Source organism: Plasmodium chabaudi (assembly GCF_900002335.3).
Source record: "Plasmodium chabaudi chabaudi strain AS genome assembly, chromosome: 1".
NCBI classification, from domain to species: domain Eukaryota; phylum Apicomplexa; class Aconoidasida; order Haemosporida; family Plasmodiidae; genus Plasmodium; species Plasmodium chabaudi.
Genome location: NC_030101.2, coordinates 355,533 through 372,892, shown reverse-complemented (window position 1 = coordinate 372,892; position 17,360 = coordinate 355,533). Strand labels below are relative to the sequence as shown.

Genomic DNA, 17,360 nt, shown 5'->3' with positions numbered 1-17,360 from the left:
ACATATATACATACTCTTTTTTATCACCATTTTTCCACGTCTTTATCATTATTTTTCTTTGATTTTCTTTCTATTTCTTTACTTTTTTTTTGTTAAAATGATAAATGCTGATTTGTACAATGTACATCAAACTTACTACGTACATATATAAATATATGTTTTCACTTTTGCTCATAATTAAAGACTATGCACATATATATGTACCTACAAAAGTTGTTTAAACGATTGAAAACGTATATATATACCCGGTTATATATTATGAGTAGCGAGGAATAGCGGGAACACTTTGCTCATGCATGTATCCATGCGTAAGGCTAATTAGAGGATATCAAACTCCTCTATCTTTAGCGAAAAAATAATATCTTTTGTATGTCATATTATATAATTAATTATATATATATGATACTTTTTAAGTTTTAAAGGAAAGTATAAAAAAACGAGTCTAAAATACTTGCTATTTCGCATGTATAAATAAATGAAACGCAGTGACGGTAACAAATTGTTACACTATAAACGTAGCAAAAAAAATATATATATGCATACATTTAATTTTGACGGATATACATGTTCTAGATTTAATAGATTTACATGATCATGCGTTCGCTCGAAAAATAAAGACTTATATATAAGCATTATATCTCGAAAATTATTAACATTTTTAATATGTTTTCATCTGTATTCATTTTAGGTGATTTTTAATAAAATCCAAAACATTTTTAACTATATTATCAGATGTAAAACCTAAATGTTTCCATATTTGATCTTTAGGAGCTGAATATCCAAATTGATCTATACCTATATATGTATTAAAATATGTATCGAATCCAAAAGTAGATGCAGGTTCAATATAAAATCGAACTATTTTTGGATCATTATGCATCATAACAGATGTTTGATATTCTTTTGGTTGTTTTTTAAACATACTCCATGATGGGAAACTTACAACTCTAACATTTAAATTATGTTTACTTTTTAAAATATCTTTGGCTTCAAAACATAAATGTAATTCAGATCCACAACCACTTAAAATAACTTTTTGTTTATCATTCTTTTCAAAGTCCTCTAATATGTAAGCACCTTTTAATACACCTTCTGCTGATGTATTTTTTAAGTGTGGTACTTTATTTCTACATAAGGCTAAAACAGTTGGGGTTTTGGGATTTTTAAAGTGACAAAGATATGAACCTGATACCTCATTTCCATCTGCTGGTCTAATAATATTTAAATTTGGGGTTGCTCTTAATAATGCTAAAACTTCAACTGGTTGATGCGTAGGACCATCTTCTCCTAATTCTATTGAATCATGTGTAGCTATACATAAAACATGATGATTTGATAAAGCTGATAATCTTAAAGCACCAAATGCATAGGTATAAAAATTCAAAAAAGTTCCACAAAATGGTTCAAATCCACCATATGCATATATACCATTTGATATAGCAACCATACCATGTTCTCTTACACCATATCTTATATATTTATTTCCAAATGAATCTTTTGTTATGTCTTTTTCATCTTTCAAAGCTGTACAATTAGATTCTGTTAAATCTGCACTTCCACCAATTAACCCAGGTAATATTTTATTAATACTATTTAATGCTATACCTGATAAATTTCTAGTTGCTAAAGGTGGATCACTTACTGTATATTTTGGTAAGACATTTTCCCAATCATTAGGTAATTCTTTTTTAAATCTTTTTAAAATTTCTTGTCCTTTTTCTGGATATTTTGACATATATTTATCAAATGTTTCTTTCCATTTCATATAATTCTCTTTATTTTTTTTTAAAACTTTTTTATAAAAATTCTTAACTTGATCAGAAATATGAAATTTTTTTTCAGGCTCAAGACCTAATTTTTTTTTCGCATCTTTTATATCATCATCTTTTAATGCTAAACCATGAGATTTATGACTTCCTTCAACTTTTGTTCCATAACCAGATAATGTTTGAACAATAATTAATGATGGTTGTTTTAAATTTTTTTTACACTCTTCTATTTCTTTATATATCTTTTCAAAATCTGTATTTCCATCTTTTACTATTTTAACTTCCCAATTAAAAGATTCAAATTTTTTTGCAATATCTTCAGTAAATGATAATTCTGTATTTCCATCGATAGTTATTTTATTATCATCATAAAGTAGTATTAACCTTCCTAAACCTAAATGCCCAGCTAGCGATGCTGCTTCACAAAATACACCTTCTTGCATACATCCATCTCCACATGTTGCATATATATAATTATTAAATATTTCAAACTCTTTAGTATTATATTTTTCGGATAAGTTATGAGCACATATAGCCATACCAACAGCATTTGCGGCACCTTGACCTAATGGCCCAGTTGTTACTTCAACTCCTTTTGTAATGTAATTTTCTGGATGCCCTGGTGTTAAACTTCCTAATTGACGAAATTTTTTTAAATCATCTAAGGTTAATCCTTGTTCTGTTAAATATAACATTGTATATAATAAAGAACTCATATGGCCATTCGATAGTATAAATCTATCTCTGTTTATCCATTCTGTATCTTCATTATAATAATTCATTGCATATCCCCATAATACATGTGCTATAGGAGCACACCCTATTGGAGCTCCTTGGTGGCCGCTATTTGCCGCAAGTGGCAGTTCAGCAGCTAACATCCGAATTTCGTTAACACATTTGGTGTCTATTTCCTTATTCATATTAAACGGCTTGTTAAAGAAAAAATTGTTTATGCAATTGATTCACGTCAGTGGGATTTTTATCCGTGATACGCAGGTGCAAGTATAAATGCGAATGCTCGTATTTTATTTAAATCCTACTAAATACCGGGATATGATTAATCATAAAAATTGCAATTTGTATTATTTTTAAAACTTTTTGGAAATAAAAATAACAGAATATGCTCAATATACCCTTTGTATGTCTATATATTAAGCAAATGTTTCGATTGTTTTAAAAAAAAAATGTAAATAATCGTAAATGTTTTTAGCTTTGTATCTGATATCCTCGTATGTATTGCTTTGTAATTCTCTGAAAAAATATTTATAAAAAAAAATATATTTAATATAATTATGAATATTTAGTGTATGCACTATATCGTGAAATATGTAATTAAACAAATATCCAAGCAAAAATATATGCCTATATACATTTATATATTTTTTACACACGCTACAAAAAATAAGCTAATAGAGACTGGTTAATTGCTCATATTTTTATATATTTATTTTATATAAATAAAAAAACATAAACTCATAATATGTATACACTATTTAATGGATAACAATAAAATATATAGTATCTCATATCAATAAAACGCCAAATGATATATGATAAATAAACATATATTATACATGTACTCATTTGTATGTGTGCTCAATTAACAGAAGTGATATAAAAAAGTACTCATTTGGGGATAGTAATTTTATGTAGAATATATAAAAATAAATGAGCTAGCTATTTTTTATATTTTTTTTTTCAGTATTGGTATATATATAGTATACTATATGGAAACATGGGATGTATATATATATTATAGCGTCTATATAGAGGAAACAAAAGTTATATAAAAATAGGTTATTACATTTTTATAGTTTCTCCAGATACATTTATATTTTTATACAATTTATTTTGTTTTAAAGACTCATCACTTGATAAACACTTGCATAAAATGTTGCTGTATTTTTCGGACGAACAATTAACTTCTATTGTGCTATAATATAAGGGGAAAATCAAATGTTTATATTTTATATATAAGAATAGTTTAATTGGTGTATGCATTTATAAATTATTTGAAAAAAACTATCAAATAAATAAACATAAATAAGTATCATGTATATATACTTATACAATATATGTAAGAATTTTAAATAGTTTACTTACTGTGTAATTGTGCTGAGATTTTCACCCATCATAAAATCTTTAAAAAAATAACCTGAGAGTTAAGAATATTCTTTTAAAAATTTTATATCGAAATGTAGGAATCACTTAATCGTTAATGAAATTCCCATTTACTTATATAAGTACACAGATATATTATGCATATACAAAATAAATTATAATACTGACATTTTTTTATCGATTTATAAATACTAAGGAAATAAAAATAACTAGCTATAAACTTCGAAAAAAAAACACGAATAAATAATATAAAATAATCGGGGCGCACTTAGTAGTATGCAAGAACCTCAGTGGTTTACATCATTCGCTTTTATTAAATAATTGTAATGAATTTATGTTTTTCTTTTTTTATATTTTTTCACTTTATTTATTGTTTTAATTTTTATTCTATTTCCTATGTTTTTTTTTTGGGACACTATGCATAAAAATGGAGAATATAACCATCAAAATGGCTTTCAATTTCAAAAAAATTCATCACACAATTTACGTTTTTTTTTAAGTATAGAATTCAATAAAAATAAGCTCACTATTTTTTCTTTTTTTTTTTGAGGATAATTTTTTCATACATGATTGTAGTCTTCTACCAGGTTTTATATATTATTTAAAATGTAATGTATAAGAACGTGTAATAACATGCGTACGCATATTCTCATCAGTAGTTACTAATGAGTACAATTTATGATACACTAAGATAATTAACAAACCTAAAATGTGCAACTAGAATAAACAATTTATTAGTTATACGTCAAGCTTAGTAGAGGAACCGAAAAAAAACAACCTATTATTTATATGCTTGTTTTCATTCAATGATATTCTACTATAATATATTGTATCGTACAGTTTTGATTAACCATATATTCATCATTTTATTATTAGGAATTTATATTGTTATTCATATTTTTTAAAACAATTTTTGTATTTCATAATAAAGTATATAATCTCATTGGCTGCATGTGGCTATTTAAAACACAGTCTATAGGAAATAGGGAAATGTTGGAAAATGTTCAACTCTTAATTGAAATGTTTAAAATAAATAAACACGATTTTGTCCGTTTAAACTTGGGTAAAAATTATTTATGTGTAAAAAATGATTCGTTGTAAATCTACATAAATATTAATAAAAATTCATGGTATTTTGAAAAATTAAATAAATAAGAAAAATGAAAGAACAATATTCTGATTAAACGAAATATATACATTGCATAATATGTAGAAAGGGGGAATGAAAAAAATGCTAACTATATATATACAGGTATATAGAAATATGTGTATAAATATAGGTGCAAAAATCGATAACAATAAGTATGTTTTCTGTTACTACTATGTGATGATAAATATTTCACCGAAATAATCAACACTATTAATTTATTTATTTCTATCTATTTACAATGTTATTACATTTTATAGAACGAACTATATCACAGTATAATTAGCCATAAAATATTACAACATAATAATCTAAAAAACAAAACAAAATCATAATCCCTTTTTGCATACTGAGAAGGTACATTATTAATGCATTACTTTCATCTCCTATACTTTATCATTATAAAATAAAAAAATAAAATAAATATGATATTCCCTAAAACATATGCATTATGTGAACGAATAAATATATATATCTACTTATATACATGTATATCAGTGTATATGATTTTACATTCCTATTAGTTAAACGTGGTACTGATATACTTAAACATTTTTATAGGAAAGGCAAATTTGTATTAAGAAAAAATGCAAGAAAATCCAATTGTTCAATATATTTTAGTAAATAAGGAAATTTTGGATAAAAAATGGCCACTTGGGTCTGTCATAGCACAAGGCTGTCATGCATGGTAAAATATGTAGATATATAAGTTCATATATATTCACATTTTTGTAGAATATATTTTTTATTCAAAACATTAATTATGAATTAAATTTATAAGTTCCATACATATGTACTATCTTTATATGATTTATATTTTCTCCTCATAAAAATGGGCTACATATGTAAATGGCCACATGCACACATATATATGATTCCATCTTTTGTTAGTGTTGCCGTAATAGCTGAAAATATGGACGATAGTACCGTAAAGGAATATTTATCACCGGAAAAAATAAACGCCATGCACAAAGTCATATTAAGAGTTGATAGTACAGATGAATTGAAAAACTTATCAGAAACCCTAGATAAAAATCAACTGAAATATAGAATCTGGGCTGAACAACCAGAAAATATTTTAACAGCAATTGCAATAAAACCATATTATAAAAACAGTATAAAGGATTATTTTAAAAAATACGCATTATTAAAAAAGTTTTAAACCTTATTTTTTCTATATTTGCTTTTTACTACATAAAATTTATAATATCATTGGGAAACCAAATCATATACATAAATATATATCCTTATTGAACACCCCCCCATTTGTGGCTTCTTCTTATATTTACATCGCACACACACACATATATTCGTGTGAGTGATCATGATTATCGAATCATTTGCTGTCTTACGTGCACATATATTATGCTTACATATTTTTAAATTAATTGTACAAAAACAGATTTTCATGCTCTTTAAAAGAACATTGTTTGTAAGTGTCTAATAATGGCTTCTAGTGAAGCCTCAATATAATTTTATCATAAAAACTAAATAGTATATATGTATAAAAATGAATGCTATAAATATATATAAAAAGAAAAAAAAAGGGCACTAGTAAATAATATACATGTATGCACGGAAAGTGCACACATGTCTATAAAAACTAAAAAATTAAAATAAATCAACTAATATTATTATGATAATAATACTATGCTGACTATTTTAATCCCTTAAGATCTTTCTCCACGAATACGTCTGGCTAATTGGATATCTTTTGGCATGATGGTAACTCTCTTTGCGTGGATAGCACATAAGTTAGTATCTTCGAAAAGACCAACTAAGTATGCTTCTGCAGCTTCTTGAAGAGCCATAACTGCTGATGATTGGAATCTTAAGTCAGTTTTGTAATCTTGAGCAATTTCTCTTACTAATCTTTGGAATGGTAATTTTCTGATTAATAAATCAGTAGATTTTTGATATCTTCTAATTTCTCTTAATGCGACAGTTCCTGGTCTGTATCTGTGTGGTTTTTTAATACCAGCTGAGATTGGTGCTGATTTCCTTGCTGCCTTTGAAGCTAATTGCTTTCTTGGGGCTTTACCTGCAGTTGATTTTCTTGCTGTTTGTTTTGTTCGTGCCATTTTTATTTATGTTTTACAATTAATATAATTATATATAATATAATATATTGTGTGCGTGTTTATAATATTTACAGAAAATTTTATTTTATATTTTTTGTAAATTATATGACAAGTTTTGTTTAAATTATAATGTATAAAAAATAAAATAAATTTAATTTTTTTTTTTTTGGAACGTAAAATATTTTAATGTATACTTTAATTCATTAAACGTATATTTTTATTTTTTGAAAAAAAAAAATTCATATGTATGCACTTTTTTTTTAAATCATTTTGACCCATTTTTTTTTTCTGAACTGTTAATGCAAAAAGCTATGTATGCATAAAAAAAAAAAAAAAAAAGGGCAATATTATTTAAATAAATATTTAAATACGTAAAAAAAAGTGCTACAGAATGGACAAAGGTATATGTGCATATAAAAAAGCAATAAATTAATATTTTTAGTTATTATAAATTCATTGAGTTCGCCTTTATTTATGTTTAAAAATTGCCATCATTATACTTAATACGCACATAATATTTTATTGTTTTTTTAAAATTTTTATTAAAAAAAATCGTTTTCGTTACACACACACACATGTGCATATTATAAGTGCGCAAATATTTATAAAACGCATATATAACAATAAAAATCAGCGAGCGTCGGATTGATATTTATTATTATATATTTTACAATTTTTGTTTAAATTGCGAATTTAATATTTTGCACATAAATGTGATTACCATGTTTTGTTTAAAATTGTTTTTTTTATGCAATACATAATGCGTACGTATATTGACATCGTTTTCGCACCCGCGCTACGTATGAAAAAAACACATGCATAAATATATATCTTAGTGAACATATATTTTTTAATGTATATTAAATTAACCCAAATAAATATATCCACATTGCAGAATGTAAGTCCATACATGCCTTCTGTGGTTTTATATTAGCAAAAAAAAAAATGCGGAATATTGTATTTCCCCTCGTATAATCATCCAAATTTTAATTTATTACATCCTTTAAAATTTATAAATTCTCCACCTAATATGCTATATTCAATTCGGGTTAGGAGACAGAATAGCTAAATGAACAAAACTTAATATGTATCATTTTCGCTTTTCTCATTATTTAGTAAATTAGACATGCCTTAGGCAAAATTAAAAATGTTTTTAGTACGTTTGCGAGTATATGTATGCTCGTAACATTAATGGGACTATTAAAAGTACATGTGCTAAATTATAATTTGATTCTTTTATAGAATAAATATGCAAAAGGAAAATGCATGCCTTTTGTTTTGTTTGGAAATAAAATTATTAAAATAGATGGGAGTATGATGCATATTCATATGTGTGTGCTTACACACTAATGGTTTTATTTATTTAATTTCGTTTTGATAATAAGCAAACTACTTCTTTTTTCCCCTCTTACCGTCTCTCACAAAATGTGAAATTAATTTATTATATTATCATGAACATGCGCCTGCACATTTTTAAAGGATAAATTTTCGTTCAATTGCAAAAGAAAAGTATAACGTTCCCTTTATAGAATTTTTTAAAGAATTTAATGGCGTCGAATAAATATGCCATTCAGAATATGCTTAATAATTAAATGATAACATCATTTGTAAACATTGTAACGATTTATTCTTATGCATTTTTGAAATAATCATCAATGCTCAATAGTATAATTCCCTTTATAATTATGTATTATCCTATTAGTGTTTAATTAAATTAAAAAAAGAAAACAAAATTAACGATAAGCAATGTCTTATTATTTTCAAATTATAGGAAGACTATACAGTGTTTTCGAGAATTTCTTTATAATAATATTCTTATGGTATATTTTTATGTTTTTGCTTATTCAATATGATTTTGAATATTATTCATTTTATGGGAATACGGTCTTTTTTGTTTTAATGTGTGATATAATGTAAAAAAAGGAGGAAATACAAGCAACGAGAATTAATCCACTTTTATAATAACATATAGCTTGTTCGTTATTTATACTTAATCGTAATGAAAGTCTATATGACTTATCCGTTATAATTAACACATTATTAAGGACATATTATTATGACGGCTAAAAAATATAAAATGGCTAGCTAGCCAATAATTTTTTTTTATAGCTATATTTGAAAAAATATGAATAATTTTTAAAGAAAAGCTAGTTGTGTAATATTTAAATTACCGCTAACTTAATATGCTATGGACACGTATAGTTATTACTTGTGTCTATGTTACCTTCAAATATATGTAAGAATATCATTATACACATTTCATATCATTTAACATTATATCATTACACTCTTTTAGGGTGGCAACCACAAAATATGTATTATAATTTTTAGTACTCGTTAATTTATACAAATATAATAGCCAACAAGTTGGAATAATAATACCGTTCGCCAAAGAAATTTAATACAATGGTATGAAATAAGCGTCTTTATAAAGGAAGGAAGAATTAAAAAATTGGCGTTTAAGTTGCGAAAGAAAATATACATAATTTATATAATTCTTTAAAATTTATATGTATGCTTTTTGTTTTAAAATATATATGACCCAGTTTACATATAAAAATTTTATATTAGGAGAAAGCAAAATCATAAAAATTGCTCATAAAAAATGCATAGTTTTTTTTTTGCAATTTGGTGGCAATTATCATAAAATATGAAATAAATTTAAAAAGGGTATTTCTGTATATCAAAGTACAAAGTATAAATAAATGAAAAATTCTGTAGTATATTTATATAAATATATTTTTTTATCTTTTGTCCCATTTTATAATTTTTTTTATTTTATCAAATAATATTTCTTCATATATATAGATTTCATAAACACTATTAATATGTATGCATATATTGTTGTGATATTCCAGTAACAATTTTGAAACTCATAAGCATATAAAGCACTAAATTGGCTACATTAAAAAAAAGTATTTTAAAAAATATATACATACTACAAATGGGTTGATAATATTATATCTATTTATAATATGCAAAAAAATATAACGTGTTATCCCTTATTAATTCATAAGTCTATATAAATTATTAAGGAGAAATATATTTTTTTAATTCGATTAATTTATAGCTATATTTTTTTTTATAATATTAAATTACAAAAAAAAAATAAAAAAAAGCTATATAGCTGTTTTTAGCGACGATAAATATAGGGGGCTGAATTAATGATTATATCCAAGTATCATTTGGAATAGATAATCATGTAAAACTATTTATTTATAAAAAGTGATTAAGTATTGATGTGATTAAATTTAATATCATCGCATGTTTTTATGATTCATTTTTAGTTGCATTTTTTAATTATACCATTTATATCCCAATGTTTATGATTAAAAGTGCCTTGTGAAAATCGAAAGAAATTAGTAACGGAGTAAAAGGAAAAGTAGCAAACACCGTAACGAATAAATCAGTGGAATAGGTAATATAATAAATATCAAGCGGACATATATATTCATCCATTTTTTGAACAAATAAAATTTGTATTTGTATATGATTAATAATAAGATATTTTACACTAACTTGAAACTTGTAGTAAATAAGGGAGACGAAGAAAAGGAGGTATCCGAAGGGGAAGGAAATGCAAATAATGTAGTTTACATAGGAAACATAAGTAAATATGTTGATGAGGAACATATATTAAAAATATTAAAAATATTTGGTGTATAAATAGCTGGCATAGACAAAGAAATCCATCAACGAATGAATTGATGACCTTTGGATTCTGTGAATATAAAGATATATATAATGCTTATTTATGCATAAATATATTAAATGATATAAAATTATGTGGAAAAAAATTTAAAAGTTAATTGTAATGATAATTTAAAAAAAAATTTGATTTATTTGTGGATATTTTGTTTGAAAAAAGGGAAGTTATACTTTTTGAAAATGATACAAAAAATACCAACAAAGAAAATATTGCAAATAATTCACCTGAATCGAAAGAAATAAAAAATAAAATTTCAAACGACATAGAACAAGATTTAAAACATAAAAAATGGGTGTTTTAAAGTTTATAGGAGGTATTAATAATAATTATGAGAAAAGCGGAAAGAATGAAGAAACCGAATCAGGTGAATATAATAATGTAACTAATAATAAATTAGAAAATCAAGAAATAGAAAAAATAAAGTATGTTAGCAATAATTATAAAATTCATTGGAGGGAAAGAAACCGAATTGAAAAACTTGATGCAAAAGAAAAAGATTTAGAAAAAGAATTTTATAAAAGAGAAAAGGAATGGCTAGAATTAGAAGAACAAATTAAAAAAGATACATACAAAGAATGGAATAAGTTTATGCAAATAAAAAAAAAGGATATTGCTAAGCTTATCGAATTAGACTTAAAAGGAGAAAATGAAGATTCAAATATGTCAAGTTCAAAAAGAAGAGAAAGCAGGAGATCAAAGAGAGCAAAAGAAAAAAAATTAGATGAACAAGATAGAATAGATGAAGTAAAAGAATTGGAAGAAGCCAAAAACAAACCAGAACAAATAAAGGATCTTGATACAACAAAGAAAGAAAAAGAAGAAAAAGTAGAAAAAAACGACAAACAAAATAATGATAATACCGCTCAAGTTAAGACAAAAAAAACTGGCTTTTTCGCTACAGCTTTTTCATATGTGTTTGACAATAGCAATGATAAACAAGATGACACAGCCAAAGATGATTCTGAAAAGGAAGAAAATGAAAATCATGATACTAAACAGTTAAGCCAAAATGAAGAGGAGAAAAATGATCATTCTGAAGTCGAAAAGGAGAATGATGAATCTAGCGAAGATAAAGAAAATAATACCAATAAAAAAAAAGGTTCAAAAAGTAAGCGAAAAGTAGCAAACAGCGAAACGGAAAAAACAAATGACAAAAAAAAGAAAGCAGCTAGCGAAAATGCACAAGATGAAGAAGAAAATAATGATAAAAGTACTAAAAAAGTACGTGGTAAAAATAAAAAATCATCAAACATAGAAGATGATGAAAATATAGAAGATATTGAATCTCTAAAAAATGATCCTATAATAGCATATGAACTAGAGACAGCATTTCCGAAAAAAAGGAAAGGGAAAAATGATACAGCTAAAACAATTGATTTAATTAAAAAGTCAGCAAAAATATTAGAAAAAATACCTTCCGAAGAAGAAGATATTTTTAATTACCCAATCGAATGGGATATATTAAAATTAAAAGATAATATTGGCACAAAATTGAAACCATGGATATATAAAAAAATAACAGAATATATAGGGGCAGATGAAAAAGAAGTAATAGAAGAAATAAGCAATTTTTTTGTCGAACAAATATTAAAAGAAACTGCACCAAAAGATATGCTTTCCGAAGCGGAAAAGTTTTTAGATTCAGATGGAAAGAAATTCATTATTAATATGTATAGACTCATTATTTTTGAACAACTCAAAATAAAAAATAATATGTAATATAGCAAATATATGTGACATTTCTGATAAAAAAAACTTCTACTACGAGTGCCACATATCACTAAAATTTTATACACGTGTATGGTATAAATTTACATTATTTGTTTAACTTCCCCAATCCAACCGTTTCTTGCCTTTAACTAACAGTAGAGGCAACTTATTTTGTTCGCTTGTTTTTTTTCATTTTTTTTTTATTTTTTCACACGCTCCATAAATGGAGTATGTTTCCAACACTACCTGCGTAAATTCTTAGATGTATGTATATCAACTCCACATATATGTTTGTATATGCGCATTTTAATTTTTGTGATTATTTTACATAAAATACAAATTCATACATAAAAATTACTATAACTATAAACGTTATACATATATATATGTATATTCGTACGTTTTTTTGACAAACATTTGTTTTAAAAGCTAATTTGAATATACACTCATAACGTGAATGCTGTTGTTAAGGAAGGTAAAATTGGAGACCAATGTCTTGGTTGCTTCCTCTTGCTATCGCTCATTTTGTTAATCCTTTCTTTTATAAGGAATAAATAAATATTAACATAATTTTGTTCTTAATTAGTAAGTACTAAATAGCTGTTTTAAATTTTTTACAAAACAAAATGAAGATTTCATTTGCCAATTTTACAAGGCTTAGTCAAAATTCGCAAAAATAAAACGACCGCTAAACATATAAATAAATAACAATTGTGGATAGGCAAAAATGATTTTTTTTAACTCGGAAAAATATAAATAAATTAAAAGAAAAATAACATTAAAATGTTTTTTTTAAAATATAATGCATAAATATGGATATTTTATTCCCCCAAATATTTTTTTACATATGCAAACAAAAACCCTATTTGCATTGAATCATAGAGAAATGAGAAAATATATAAATTCACCAAAATAAATAAAATACAAAAAATATAATATTATAATATATTATATGTATAGTGTAGTATCCCATTTTAGAAGTTTTAATTATTTTTTCATTCCTCAAAAGAATAGTTGATTGGGTTTGAAAATTTTCATATAAATATATTAAGTAATATTTAGGTCTGCTTAGATTTCTTAGAACAATACATATGCTTAACTAACAATTGAATAGGATTGTAATTCATTTATATTTGTTCAAAATAAATTATAATGATAAAATCATGACATATTTATAAAATGAATTCTAAAAATGCAACAAGAGAAGAAAAAAAAAAGGAAAAGGAGCTAAATGAAGCTCGAAAAGCTGGTATAAATTTTATGTACCTATTATTTAGCTGCAAAGAAATATATATATATCCATTCGCTGTTTCATATATATGTAGATAATTAAGTACATATGGTTATTCATTTTGCTTTAATACAAGTTATTTATTGCATCCATTTTATTTCTTTGCACAGGTAAAATCGAAGCTCTAAAAGATGAAGAAGGAAATGACATAAACCCTCATATGCCACAATATATCCTCAAGGCCCCTTGGTATTTAAACCAAACAAAACCAGGTTAGAAAAAATTATTTATAATAAAAAATATATTGGTAGAACAAAATGAATGCGTCTTGAAAAGAAAGGAAAAAAACAAATTGTATTACACATTTTAATGCTTGGTAAAATGTATAAATGCAGTTACAAACAAGTATACTGCCTCTATTTCAGTCCTACAATTGTTTTTTTTCAAAACTTCAAGGTGTGCCCCTTAACTTTAATACATAACATATATATATCATCACATTTTCTAAATTGTTAATGTCTGTGAGCAGGCCTGAAACATCAAAGATACCGAGAAGCGGATAAAGTGAAAATAGAAGAAGAAAGGAATCGAAAAGTTTTTGTTAAAAATACGAGCAATAAACAAGATTTTTGTAAAAATTGTGGGAGTGCTGCACATACAGAAAAATACTGTCTAGAGAGAACAAGGAAGAAAAAAAAAAATTTTATGAATAAAGAAAATGATGAAGATTATTTATGTGTTACTCAAGATTTAGGATATGATGGAAATCGAGATAGATGGGTTGGATATGATCCAAATAATTTCGATCATATATATAGAGAATATGAAAAAATAGTGGAAGAGCAAAAAAAAAGAAAAGCCGAAAAGTTGAAAAAAAAATATGAAAAACAAGCTATAAAAAATAAAAACCAGGACGAAAATGAAGGAGAAGAAGGAGGAGGTGAAGATAGTGAATTAAGTAGTGATAGTGAAGAAGGTAATGATTTAAATGAAAGTAAACAAAATAATAAAAAAAATAATAAAGATGAAAAAAATAAAACAGTTGCTAGAAATTTAAGAATTAGAGAAGATACAGCAAAATATTTATATAACCTAAATTTAAATTCCGCTTTTTATGATCCAAAAAGTAGAAGTATGAGAGAAGATCCACTAGCTAATATAAAAAATAATTTAGAAAATAGTAATTATTATAAAGGTGAAAATTATTATAATAATACAGGTGATGCAATTGAATCAAAAAAATTAGAAATATTTGCATGGGAGTCATATAAAAGAGGTGAAAATGTTCACTTCAATGCACAACCGACTCAGCTCGAATTAATGTATAAAGAATTTTTAGAAAAAAAAAATAAATTAATTAAAAAAAAACAAGAAGATATATTAAAAACATATAAATGTGAAAATATAACAAAAGAAATTCATAATGAACAAGAGCTCATACATTCAGAGGTTTATACAGAATATAAACCAGCTGATAAAATTGATATTAAAAAAAATAATAAAATTAAAGTATTAAGTAAGTATGAAGAAGATATCTATATTTCGGATCATACTTCAGTTTTTGGTAGTTATTATGATCGGAAAACAAATAAATGGGGTTACAAATGTTGTCAACGTACTGACAAATTTCAAAATTGTTTTCAATCATAATATTTTTTGTTTCTTCAAATTGGCTCACCCCAAAAAATACACAATTGTAAAGCGATTATTTATTGCACCGCTTTTTACACCTATTTTTTTTATGTCTATTTTACATTACTTAAACTTTTTATTCGTAATAAATTTTTGTGAAAAAACAAATCATGGTACCGTTTATTCTTCATGGGTATCCCCATCGAATAATTATGAGGTACTCACAAGAGGATGATTAGAGGGTAAAGACATAAAAGCATTGTCTCCCTTATTTCTATTAATTTTAAAATTATTCCAATGTTCTTTTTCTCTTCTTTTATTTAATTTTTGTTTTCTTCTATTTTCTTCATCTAATGCATATATAAGCATTCTTCGATAAATTTCTGCACGAACTAATCTTGTCCTTTTCCTTGTATATTGTGCATATACACCACCAAATATGTAAGAAGATAAATTACTTTCTATTCTTCTTTTCATATATTTTTTTTTTAATTTAGCTAGTCGTCTTCTAATTTTGGGTTCGATAGATCTAATACCTGGTTTATGTTGGCCCCGAGGTTTTTCATACTTTCCTCTCACATTGTATTGCCACATATATCTATAATCTCTTGTTATCGGTTTATTTATTTTATAATATGATTTAAGTTTCTCTTCGTTTATATTATATAAGCTTTTCACATTCTTTACATATAAAATTCGTGGGGAATAGAATGGTATCAACTGTTCTACTCCCACACCATCAAATATATTTTTCACAATAAACGAGGAGTCCAACCGTTTTCGACGAATATCAACACAGTAGCCTATTAAAATGTGTATAACAAAAGTAAACATATTATAAAGTAAAATATAAAAATGTAATGTATGCATAAAAAATTGAACTAAATAATAGTTACCTTGAAATATTGCAAAAGTTTGTTGAGATCTTGATAATTCATATTTTATTTCGATTAAATCTCCTGTATGTATTTTAGGCATCTTAAAATTTCTTAATTTATTCATTTTATTCATTTCTACTAGATGTAGATTATGCATTAATTGCCTATTATAAAAGTCATGCATATAATTCTTATAGTAAGGTATTGTTTTTTTATTTTTTCCCTCTCCATTTTCTACATACTTCTTTTCGATATTTTCCTCCTCCTTATTAATACAATTTATATTGGGCCAATACTTTGAAGTCTTTTCATTTTTTATATTATAGCATTTATATTTATTCAAGCTTGTTATAACTTTTGTCCTTATGTACCTTTTAATCTGAGCAAGTGAAATGAAAGTAACACAAGTGAAATGAACATGCATAATTACACAAACAAATACATCGCTTTGGGCCATGCTTCCCATAATAAAGATAACTTATTTTTTATAAACTTACCATTATTTTATTTATTATTTTTTTCTTCTTTCAGGGGTAGTTAACACTTTCGACTTTGCTGATTTGCATTTGGTTTGACTAAACTGCTCATCACATCATAGTTCAAAAATGTTTATCCAATAATTTTTACATAATAAATATGACTACTATTTTTGCTTCTAATTAATATTATTTTTTATACAAGATGAACATTCTCAATAATTTATTAAAAAAAAAAAAAAAAAAAAAAAAATTTTAATGTACAATATTTTTATAGTGAAAATATACCCACGGTTGAGTATAGGATTGGCTAAAAAAATGTCGTTAAAATTTTAAACTTTTTTTGCATACCTTAAAAAAAAATTAAAAAAATTTAATATTTGAAAAAATACAAATAGTTATTAAATAAAAAGAGAAATATTGTTAATACACATAATCATAAGCAAATCAGGTAAAAAAATTGTATTCCATATAAATTTAATATATAACAAATTTATGTACGTGTGCGTATTTATAATTTAACTAAGTATGAACAAACTAGGCATACTTGCTATTAACCAAAAATGAATAAAACAAAAAAAATATAAAAAATTATGTATTAAAAAA

General features: G+C 25.0%; 7 protein-coding genes across 7 annotated transcripts; 3 read left to right on the top strand and 4 right to left on the bottom strand.

Annotated features, from left to right (window-relative positions):
- Positions 1-679: 679 nt before the first annotated feature.
- On the bottom strand, positions 680-2,689 carry PCHAS_0109700 (transketolase, putative; the record flags this gene model as incomplete). The annotated part of the gene is made up of 1 exon (XM_016798040.1): positions 680-2,689. One exon carries the CDS (start codon positions 2,687-2,689, stop codon positions 680-682), a length of 2,010 nt encoding a protein of 669 aa, XP_016653010.1.
- A 231-nt stretch (positions 2,690-2,920) lies between these two features.
- Positions 2,921-3,901, bottom strand: PCHAS_0109600 (conserved Plasmodium protein, unknown function; the record flags this gene model as incomplete). The annotated part of the gene is made up of 3 exons (XM_016798034.1): positions 2,921-3,020; positions 3,574-3,702; positions 3,873-3,901. 3 exons carry the CDS (start codon positions 3,899-3,901, stop codon positions 2,921-2,923), a joined length of 258 nt encoding a protein of 85 aa, XP_016653009.1.
- A 1,723-nt stretch (positions 3,902-5,624) lies between these two features.
- On the top strand, positions 5,625-6,199 carry PCHAS_0109500 (peptidyl-tRNA hydrolase PTRHD1, putative; the record flags this gene model as incomplete). The annotated part of the gene is made up of 2 exons (XM_016798026.1): positions 5,625-5,725; positions 5,929-6,199. 2 exons carry the CDS (start codon positions 5,625-5,627, stop codon positions 6,197-6,199), a joined length of 372 nt encoding a protein of 123 aa, XP_016653008.1.
- Positions 6,200-6,707: 508 nt separating this feature from the next.
- On the bottom strand, positions 6,708-7,118 carry PCHAS_0109400 (histone H3, putative; the record flags this gene model as incomplete). Its single annotated transcript, XM_016798018.1, has 1 exon — positions 6,708-7,118. One exon carries the CDS (start codon positions 7,116-7,118, stop codon positions 6,708-6,710), a length of 411 nt encoding a protein of 136 aa, XP_016653007.1.
- Positions 7,119-11,115: 3,997 nt separating this feature from the next.
- Positions 11,116-12,546, top strand: PCHAS_0109300 (RNA-binding protein 25, putative; the record flags this gene model as incomplete). The annotated part of the gene is made up of 1 exon (XM_737500.1): positions 11,116-12,546. One exon carries the CDS (start codon positions 11,116-11,118, stop codon positions 12,544-12,546), a length of 1,431 nt encoding a protein of 476 aa, XP_742593.1.
- Positions 12,547-13,716: 1,170 nt separating this feature from the next.
- PCHAS_0109200 (pre-mRNA-splicing factor SLU7, putative) lies at positions 13,717-15,418 on the top strand (the record flags this gene model as incomplete). The annotated part of the gene is made up of 3 exons (XM_016798006.1): positions 13,717-13,786; positions 13,939-14,040; positions 14,298-15,418. 3 exons carry the CDS (start codon positions 13,717-13,719, stop codon positions 15,416-15,418), a joined length of 1,293 nt encoding a protein of 430 aa, XP_016653006.1.
- A 192-nt stretch (positions 15,419-15,610) lies between these two features.
- PCHAS_0109100 (mitochondrial ribosomal protein L19 precursor, putative) lies at positions 15,611-16,778 on the bottom strand (the record flags this gene model as incomplete). The annotated part of the gene is made up of 3 exons (XM_016797997.1): positions 15,611-16,203; positions 16,297-16,657; positions 16,776-16,778. 3 exons carry the CDS (start codon positions 16,776-16,778, stop codon positions 15,611-15,613), a joined length of 957 nt encoding a protein of 318 aa, XP_016653005.1.
- Positions 16,779-17,360: the final 582 nt, after the last annotated feature.